The 10,859-nt window shown below is 36.6% G+C and overlaps 1 protein-coding gene across 2 annotated transcripts; it reads left to right on the top strand.

The window, feature by feature from the left end:
• Positions 1–1,236: 1,236 nt before the first annotated feature.
• Positions 1,237–10,590, top strand: LOC113784064 (uncharacterized). 2 transcript variants are annotated; one of them, XM_073370066.1, is made up of 4 exons: positions 1,302–1,802; positions 4,094–4,300; positions 9,950–10,028; positions 10,316–10,590. In XM_073370066.1, the coding sequence occupies exons 1-4, from the start codon at positions 1,383–1,385 to the stop codon at positions 10,357–10,359; spliced, it is 750 nt and encodes a 249-aa protein (XP_073226167.1). In that variant the 5' UTR covers positions 1,302–1,382; the 3' UTR covers positions 10,360–10,590. The 2 variants fall into 2 exon arrangements, with proteins under 2 accessions (XP_073226165.1, XP_073226167.1); XM_073370064.1 differs by lacking the exon at positions 9,950–10,028 and having other exon boundaries at positions 1,237–1,802.
• The last annotated feature ends 269 nt before the right edge of the window (positions 10,591–10,859 follow it).

Raw genomic sequence — 10,859 nt, 5'->3', positions numbered from 1 at the left:
TGTCATCCCACTTCACACAACCGTGTGCACCACCAACCATCTCACCATCTATGTCTTCAATATTTTCTCATTCACTCACTTTTCAAACTTTATATTTAACACATGATTTATTTGAAAGATGAAATCTTGTTTGTGTTTGTGTATGCGAATTGTGCTGATATCCTATTTTTGTTCAATCATTTGTTTCACTAAAAATATTTTTGAAAAGAGCTCACAATTTGTATATAGTATTTTTTTTTCTATTATTAAAGTGTGTTTTTTTTATTTAATAGATCACAATATAAGTCCATACTTTTTTTTTACCGTTTATTTTGTTTTTATTTTTGCGTGTGTGTTTATTATTGACCTTATTTCGTAAAAAAATTTAAATTTATTTAATTTTTAACATAAGTTTTTTATTTTATTTTATTTCATAAAAAAAAAAGAAGCAAAGATAAAACTATAATCAAATATTAAAAGGGTAACTAGATGTGACATCTTTTTAATCTTTGAGTTATTAGAACACAAATTGTGACAACTTGGTGGTTCTAAATCTCATCTTTACAAATAAATTAATAAGCAAATTAATCATAAAATTATTAAAAGTTAACTAAAAATGGCATATTTTAATACCTAAGTTGCATAATACAAATTATATATTTTGATAGCTTCAAAATTTATTTTTACAAATAAATAGATCTAAAATCAAATTTTTAAAATTTAATTAATTAAATGTGTTTTTTTTAATCTTGGAGTTGTTAAGACACAAGTAAAACTAGTTCTCGGTTTTGAAACTCAATTTAAAATTAAAAAATAACTAAATATTCTTAAGAGGATTAAATTAGATGTGACATCTTTTTACTACTTGAGTTTTGAGACACAAGTTTAAAAATTGAGATGTTACAAAACTAATGCAGTGTAAATTATGAATGAACGATGTAAGTTTTGAATGATTACGAGTTATGATGGGTGAATTACGGATGATTTTGTGATATGTGAATGATGAGGTTAAAAATGGTGATGAATGAATAAATAAGGTTTAAAGAATATTATAAATAAACAAAAACATTTTAAATATTTTATTTTTATAAAAAATTAAAAGGATGTGAATAGTAAAAATGGGAGTGTGGGTAATTTAAAATTACAATGACATATAAAGTTTGTAAAAATGTGAAAATAAGTGTATGCCATGCCACTTGTTGACTAACTGAAAATTAACATAAAGACCTAATTAAAAAATGTATAATCTTTCAAGGACTTGATTACAAATTGATCACATAGTTACTCAACCTGCGTAGTAATTAAAATAAGTAGTCTTAAAAATTGAAGCTTGAAAATTAAAACCCTTCATTCTGTATTTCTCATCTCATACCATTACCAAATACCAATCAATCACAAACAAAATGGCAAACATTTTGAAGAGCAGCAGTGGTGTTATCCTCTCGTCTTTCTCTTCACGCACCACTACACTCTCACGAATAACAACAACAACCCATTACTCATTTCTTCGCAAGTTCCCTTTTTTTTCACTCTCATCTTCCTCACGCGCCAAAACCCTATCTGGGTTCCCTTCATTTTGCACTCTTTCTTCTGATACAGTGACGGAATCCATAGTGAGTGAAAGCAATGTCAAAGGTGAAAATGACAAGAGTCTTATTAAGGATGCTGCTGGGTTGCTTGATATAAGGGTTGGTCGTATTGTGAGGGCATGGAAACATGATGAAGCTGAATCTCTTTATGTTGAAGAAGTTGATATTGGTGAGCCTGAACCTAGAATTATATGTAGTGGCCTTGTCAATTACATTCCTCTTGAACAACTTCAGGTATAACTCTTTCGTTTTCCTCTTTTTTTTTTCTTCTTTTTTTTTATTTTTTAAATTGAAGTATTACTTTACTCCCAATATTTTTTGGATATTTTGGTCCCCTATTTTAACTGAATCGCGAAAGTAGTCTCCCCATTTTGTTTCTCCCCAATTTTGGTCCTCCAAGCAGAATTTTGGTCCAAAACTTGATGAAATTTCACTTTTTTTGCATTTATTTAAGTCATACAATGGCTCAAGATCTCATTTGCAACAATTATACCTGAAATATATGACCACAAATGGTGTAGTACGGCTTTAAAAAATAAAATTTCATCAAGTTTTGGATTAAAATTCTGTTTGGGGACCAAAACTGAGGAGAAACAAAATGGAGGGACTACTTTCGCGATTCAGCTAAAATAGGGGGACCAAAACTGCAATTAAGCCAATTTATTTTAATTTAATTATGAAATATTAAGCCTGGACCAAAGTGGTGCGATATGAGTATTGGAGAAGGATTTTGGAGGGTTTAAATAAATTCTTCAAATTATTTCGTAGTTGTTATAATACTCTTAAAATTAAAAATATATGAATCATAAACATTCTCTACAAATTCGCACTTTTAAATAAGGTGAAAATTTTCTCTCTATTTACCTCTATTTTTCTCACTGCAAACTCTCAAACATAGCCATAGTGTCTCTTTGGGAGGGGAGAAGAGGGCTTGTTTTTCTTTTCAAAATTAAGCAGTTATAAAATGTTTCTAAGAATAATTGAAATGTTGTATGATCATGAATCATGTTATTTATTTTATTTAAATCTCAAATATATATAATAAAATATAGAGCGAGCCCTTTGAAACTCTCCCCTCCAAAATCCCCTCCCAAACAGGCCCTTACCTATTTGGCCATTGATTCGATCTTTGACTCATGCGCACGGAGACAACCCTTAATTATATTGCAGATTCTCAAAGGGATTATTAGTCTCCAAAATTGCATATGAGGGATACTCTGGAAAAATAAACAAAATATTTATTCTGGTGGTAGAGTAATTCTTCATTTTGTATAATGTTTCGATTTGGAGTTGTTGTGTACTATAGAGGAGTGGCAACAAGCAAGAACACTCTCTCCGTGGGGTTTTGTAACAGTTTTTATCATCTCAACCATAGTTGTTAAACTCTTGAGTTTACTCATAGAATTGTTCAAGTTTATGACACTTGGTATCAAAATTGAGTTTGATTATTAGTATAAATTTTTTTTTGCATAAATTTGAGTAGACTTGTTTAGTCTTGAATAGAATTGAGAGTTTGGCGCTGACAGTGGTTGAGTAATTTTTAAAAAACCCTAAACACAACAACTGAGTAACAAGAGCGTGAACCCATATGCAAAGGAGGTAAACTATGTTGTAGTGAGTCTTGACCGCATAGCTCCAACACAAATGAAGTCATGAACCGGAAATCATGAAATATCATCATCCAAGTTTGTAATGAAACCAACAGGACAACGAGGTGACTGAACCCAACTCTGATTTATTGAGACCTAGCTCTACTGAGTTGAATCTAGCTCTCCAACGAGGGGTCGGGTTCAGTGGTCTAGCCTCATGAGTTTACATAGACTCGTGACTTTGACAACCGTGACCTTAACTATACAAAGCACTGCAAGATAAATTTCAAAATTAAAACATACGGTGGCTGATTCTATACATCATCGTTCCAAATATTAGCTGAAAGTTTTCGCCTATCACTCAGAGAGCCTTATTTCTTGTCATATGTGAGAGGCAAGTAAGCATGGATGCTTCAAAATAGTTGTTGCACTAGTGTTCAATTTAATACTCCTCAAACACCATCATGATTGCAACTCTGCATCCTTCAATACTCTTTTTATAAAATATTTCATACTAATATCAGTGGAGAATTTGTTTTTGTTTTAAGTGAAGATCTGTGGTATTAATTTCATATGTTGTGTCTTATGAATTATGATCTAGAATTTATCGTATTCATGTGTCCATGCTATATTGTATTTTTGTATTGTGTTTTATCTGTACCAGTGCTTCCTGAACCATATGGTTACTATAGACATATTTGTGTGATTGAAAAAGACAATTATGAATTAATTGCTCATCTGGAAACTGGAAAGTAATTTAATTTAGGTCTATAGCTTAATTGCTCAACGTATGTCATTCAATGCTTATTAAAATGTGAGTTCTGTGAGGAAGACACTTTGTGTTTTGCAATTAATGTATTTGTTGAGTTTTTTATATTGGAACCATATTTTGTATTTTTTCTGTACAATATAACAAATAGTAAGGCACAAATGCAGGGCAAAAAAGTTATTGTTCTTTCAAATCTGAAGCCAAGGAATATGCACGGTGTCAAGTCTAGTGGAATGTTGATGGCTGCTTCTGATTCAAAGCACGAGAATGTTGAACTTCTGTTCCCTCCTGAAGAAGCAAATCCTGGTGAAAGAATATGGTTTGGGTCTGAAGATGAAAAGGACAATCAACCTGCTGCTGCTGCTCCAAATCAGGCAATAATACATACAGAAAAACTTGAATATATACATCTGTCTATAGGATGGGGATCAACTTCTACTGTAGTAACTCTTGACACAGCTTGATAGGAATGGGCTGGGCCCCACAAGTGATGAGGGGGATCTCTTAGTAAATAGAGATGAGGTGGGGCCTAAGCAATGGCAAGTATATGTGAGAAAGAAAAAGAAAGGGGATGCAAAAAAATAATGATTGCCTAGCTGGCATAGGGAGTTAATATTCCACTAATAAATAGGAATTAATATTCCACTAATAAAGGGGAGTGTGTCCAGAGATAGCTGGATGGTTTTTATTTCATTTTTCAGTTACACCTTAGAGGTTGGGCAGTAAGAGAATTGTTTTCTCTAACTGAGGAGCATTAGCTCTGGAATCATTTTCTGTTTTCTTATCAATTAATACAATAATTCTTTTCATCTAATTCTATCTTATCTCTGCTCTATCAATTGGTCCGACCTGCTACGTTCATGCAAACCAGAATGGACGCAAGAATCACCGGAGTGGAGGAGCGTTTGGGACGTGTGGAGGACAGCATTGAGTCTTTACGTGACTTCATTGGTTCTGAAATTCAGAGGGCTTTGACGGCGGTTCAAGACAATATTACAGCGGTTCCCTCGCCGTTAGATGAGTTCCGTTTAGCTGCGAAGAAGGTGGAATTGCCGGCGTTTACCGGTGATGATCCAGTGGCTTGGATCACTCGAGCAGAAACGTATTTCGACGTACAACGCATTTCGGCAGACGTGAGAATTCAATTGACGAAGCTCAGTATGGAAGGTCCTACGATTCATTGGTTCAATTTATGGCACGATTCTACGGAGGATCTGTCTTGGGAGAGTTTGACGGAGGCGTTGATCGTTCGTTTTGGTGGTGGTCGTTTGGAGAACCCCTTTGAAGAATTAAAGGAATTAAAACAATCTGGATCTGTTGAGGATTACATTGCTGAATTCGAATTGTATTCTTCACAGTGTGGCCGTTTACCAGAACAACAGTTTCTTGGTTATTTCATTGGTGGTTTACGTCATGACATTCGTTCTCGTGTGCGTACCTTCAGGCCTCGTAATCGTTACTTAGCGATGCAATTGGCTACAAACCGGGTCAAGGTTCTTGGGCCCGATTTCAAAAACCTAATTGGGCCAATCGCGAAGGGGAAGGGAACAGATTTGCAAACCCTAACCAGACTAGTAACAATGTGGGTAAAATGCGTACCGGGCTGGGTCCTCCTCCCAATTCTACTCCTCCTTCACGTCTTAACTCTAGTGACGTTTCACGCCGTCACTCACGCGGCGTTCGCCATTTACCAAGCGCAGAGGTTAATGAGCGTCGCGCGAAGGGACTCTGTTTTCGTTGCAATGAACGATGGGATCCCCTCCATCAATGCGCAACGAAGCAGTTACGATTGATTATCTTGGGGGACGATGAAGTGGTCAACGATGAAGGAGAGATTGTGGTGCTGGAGGCCAAGTCGGAAGAAGAGATTGCACAAGAGGAGTTAGAATGTAAAGGGATGGGAGTTTTCGGTGTATCCACCACTCCAAACCAGGTTCGAACAATGAAAATAGAGGGCTGTTTGCAAGGTGCGCCTATTTTGGTTCTTATTGACAGTGGAGCCACGCATAATTTCATATCTCCTAAGGTGGTTGAAGCTCTAGGGCTGCCTATGGTACCTTCTACTCCCTTGGGCGTCAAGTTAGGAGATGGTCATCGTGTCCTAACTATGGGTAGGTGTAAGGGAATTCAGATGGATGTGGGAACGGTGCAGATTTGTTTTGATGCTTATGTGTTGGAGTTAGGGGGTGTGGATCTGATTTTGGGAGTTGTTTGGCTGGAAACTTTGGGGAAGGTGACCATGGATTGGAAAGAAATGTCTATGGTGTTCAACCATAAGGGCAGTATGGTGAAACTCCTTGGCCAAGCCTTAGATGAGAAGATGGCTACTTTCCAAAGCATCATCACTTCTTCCCGGCTGATAACAGACTGCGAATGGCCTACCTTGATGGAGGTGGTAGGTTCACAAGTGCCTCGTGTCTCAGATCAACAGACTAAGGAGTTGCAAAAGTTGTTAGATCAGTTTGCTATTGTATTTAAAGAAATCCAGGGTCTTCCTCCTACAAGAAACATTAGCCATTCCATTGAACTTCTGCAGGGTGCTGGTCCGGTAAGTGTGAGGCCTTACAAATATCCTCATTTACACAAGGATGAAATTGAAAAACAGATTCAGATCCTTATGCAGCAGGGGGTGATTCGAAACAGCACTAGTGCTTTCTCTAGCCCCGTTATTTTGGTCAAGAAGAAGGATCAATCTTGGCGCATGTGTGTAGATTACCGTGCACTTAACAAGGTTACAATTCAAGATAAGTATCCTATCCCTGTGGTAGATGAATTGTTAGATGAGTTACATGGCTCGGGTTATTTCTCTAAGATTGATCTTAAATCTGGTTATCATCAAATTCGTATGAAGGAAGAGGATATTCATAAAACTGCATTTCGTACTCATGAGGGTCACTATGAGTTTATGGTGATGCCATTTGGCCTTACCAATGCCCCTGCAACCTTTCAATCAGTGATGAATGATATTTTTAAGCCTTTTTTAAGGAAGTTTGTATTGGTTTTTTTTGATGACATACTAGTGTACAGCGATAGTTGGACTGCTCATTTGCAGCACTTGGAGATGGTTCTAAACATTTTGAAACAACATCAGTTTGTGGCTAACGGAAAGAAGTGTGCTTTTGGTAAACACCAAGTTGAATACTTGGGTCATGTCATTTCCAAAGCAGGGGTTGCTGTGGATCCTGCCAAGGTTAGCAGTGTGTTACAATGGCCAGTCCCTAAGAACGTCAAGGGGGTGAGGGGTTTTTTGGGATTAACAGGTTACTATAGAAAATTTATAGCTAACTATGGGAATATTGCTAAACCCTTGACCGAGTTGACAAAGAAGGATGGTTTTAGATGGAATGTTGCGGCTGCCGAAGCTTTTGAGAAATTAAAAGTAGCTGTTACAACTGCCCCAGTTTTAGCTATGCCTAATTTCAAATTCCCTTTTGAAATTGAATGTGATGCCTCTGGAAAAGGGGTTGGTGCTGTGTTGTTGCAATCTAAACATCCCATTGCGTATTTTAGCAAGGCTTTTGAATCATCTAGGCTATCTAAATCGGCCTATGATAAGGAGTTAATGGCTTTGGTGTTAGCTATTCAACATTGGAGACATTATTTGTTAGGAAGGCGGTTTGTGGTTTATTCTGATCAAAAGAGCCTAAAACACTTGTTACAGCAACGCATTACCACAGTAAATCAACAGGAATGGATGGCTAAGTTGTTGGGTTTTGACTTTGAGGTGGTGTATAAGGTGGGAGTGGAAAATAAGGTGGCTGATGCTTTATCTAGACAACATGAGGATGCTGAAATTCATGCTCTTAAATCCTATCCTATTTGGCAGCAGAGCAGCCAATTGCAACAAGAGGTATCGAAGGATCCCTGGCTTAAAAGCATTGTGGAGGCTATTCAAAAGGATGTTACTGCCAAACCTGGGTTTTCCTTAAAAGGTGGCATCTTATTCTACAAAAATAGGTTAGTTATACCGGCTAACTCACCACTTATTGAAGATCTACTTAAGGATTTTCATTCTTCCCCTAGTGGGGGTCACTCCGGCTACCTACGCACTTATAGGAGAATGGCAGGCACTTTATATTGGCAAGGGATGATGAAAAGGGTGCAAGATTTTGTGAAAGCTTGTGACACTTGTCAACGTCAAAAATATGCCGCGACTACGCCTAGTGGGTTACTACAGCCGCTACCTATTCCAGTTTTGGTGTGGAGTGAGATATCTATGGATTTCATTACTTGTTTGCCCAAAAGTAATGGATTTGAAGCTATTTTGGTGGTGGTGGATCGTCTCTCCAAGTATAGTCATTTCATTCCTCTTAAACATCCATTTACTGCTCGCTCCATTGCTGCTATTTTTGTGAAGGAGGTGGTTAGACTGCATGGAATTCCGGAGTCAATTCTTAGTGATCGTGATCCCTTGTTTGTGAGTATTTTTTGGAAAGAGTTGTTCAAGCTAGTAGGTACGGTGCTTAAAATGTCTTCGGCATACCATCCCCAAACTGATGGCCAAACAGAAGTGATTAATCGCTGTTTAGAGGCCTATCTACGTTGTTTTATTGCAGTTCAACCTAAGTCATGGGCACATTGGATTCCTTGGGCAGAACTATGGTACAATACCACATTCCATGTTTCCACAGGGTTTACCCCTTTTGAGGTGGTGTATGGCAGGAGACCTCCAGTATTGGTGCATTTTTTGGAGGGAGAAACCAGAGTAGAAGCTGTAGCCCAGGAGTTAAGAGACAGGGATGAAGCTTTGCGTCAATTGAAAGCTAATTTACTCAAAGCTCAAGAGTACATGAAATACCAAGCTGATAAAAAACGCAAGGCAGTTCAATTTGAGATTGGTGATTGGGTTTTCCTCAAATTACGTCCCCATCGACAGCAATCGGTGGTGCATAGAATTCATCAAAAATTGGCTCCCAGATTTTTTGGTTCTTATCAAGTCATTAAGAAGATAGGGCAGGTTGCTTACAAGCTACAGTTACCAGCAACATCTAAAATACATCCTACTTTTCATGTTTCTCTATTGAAGAAAGCTGTAGGCAATTATACTGCTACAACTCAATTACCTAGCAGTTTGGAGTCTGACACTGGGGATATTATTCCTGCTAAGGTTTTGTCATGGAGGGATAAGTTTGATGGTGGGCAGCATAAGCGAGAATGGTTGATTCAATGGGAAGGCATGGATGTCGGAGATGCTACCTGGGAAGAGGAACTGCTGCTGAAGAGTCAATTCCCTGATTTGCGCCTTGAGGACAAGGCTACTGTTGAAGGTGGGGGTGATGATAGGAATGGGCTGGGCCCCACAAGTGATGAGGGGGATCTCTTAGTAAATAGAGATGAGGTGGGGCCTAAGCAATGGCAAGTATATGTGAGAAAGAATAAGAAAGGGGATGCAAAAAAATAATGATTGCCTAGCTGGCATAGGGAGTTAATATTCCACTAATAAATAGGAATTAATATTCCACTAATAAAGGGGAGTGTGTCCAAAGATAGCTGGATGGTTTTTATTTCATTTTTCAGTTACACCTTAGAGGTTGGGCAGTAAGAGAATTGTTTTCTCTAACTGAGGAGCATTAGCTCTGGAATCATTTTCTGTTTTCTTATCAATTAATACAATAATTCTTTTCATCTAATTCTATCTTATCTCTGCTCTATCACAGCTACTCCGCTTAATAACTACATATTAAAATTTAATTATCCAACTGTCAAATTGAAAATTCTTGTTGAGTTGATCAACTTTACAAATTTTAATAAAATTCCAAAACTATTTGAAACTTCATGAAAAAACATCAGTTGAAAGTATGATACTTTTTTTAATATAAGATTGCATAGCTATGAATGCCCAATTAATCTAAAATTTTGATGTGCATGGTCATTATTATAATATAACAATATTCGACGGTTAGGTTGGTGAAGTTCAATATCTATATTAAGTTATTAAGCGGATTAACTATGCCAAAAGTTACTCTTGTCATAAGTTTATCCCCATTCTATGAATAATTTGTGTGTTTGTTTATTTTGCATAGTTAAATACAGAAGTTCTAGAATTTAGTGAACACAACAGAAGGGCAAAAGATGATTGTTTTTCTCATTTCTCACATATGTGTAAGTTGGCAGAAAGACTGTTGAGAATTGTATAACAAGTGCATGGTACAACAACTGTGGGAACTGTTAGATCTAGAGAGATATTTTATCTCTCTAGATCTCTAGATCTAACAGTCCAAATAGTTGCTGCACTGTGTAGCTGTTGAGGAGCCGGTTTTACATAAGGAAGTAATTTTGAACTTTTGCGTGGTTTATTCTTGTCTATTGGCATAACATGCTAATTCATTAGTCATGTCCAACATGTGTTTTCCAGTTGTAACTTAGTATTTTTGTGTAACAATATGCAGATACAAAAGAAAAAGATATGGGAATTGGTGCAGCCTCATCTTAAGACAGATGTTTCTTGTACTGCAATGCTAGGTGAGCTTGTCATGCGTACATCTGTAGGTTCAGTGGCATGCCAATCTTTGCAGAATGCAAATATTTCTTGATCAACACTCAATTTCTCAATTTTACATATCCGAATAGGCACTACCTTTACTTCATAATGTAATTTTTTGGCTCATGTGTGAACATTTGTTCTATATGTACTTTTTTTTAATGAATTTTAAATTGTTCTTTAGCAGTTTTACTTTAAAATACAGATTTCAACATAGCATAAATATCTTGCCCTAACTCTGATACTGTACAAAAATTGTGCAGACATCCAATCATATATTGTCATTAGATAATTTATGAAATTGTGAGATATGATTGGATGTTTGTAGTATAAAACTTATATTACGCTATCAATATATTGATATTTTACTGAAACATTATTAATGGTAAATATTAGTGATTAGTGTAGTATTGATATTAGGAGTACTTTTAAGATTAATTCCGATGGGTCTC

The sequence above is a fragment of the Cicer arietinum genome, chromosome 6, assembly GCF_000331145.2.
Source record: "Cicer arietinum cultivar CDC Frontier isolate Library 1 chromosome 6, Cicar.CDCFrontier_v2.0, whole genome shotgun sequence".
Taxonomy (NCBI): Eukaryota; Viridiplantae; Streptophyta; class Magnoliopsida; order Fabales; family Fabaceae; genus Cicer; species Cicer arietinum.
This window is presented reverse-complemented; position numbering and strand designations above follow the sequence as displayed.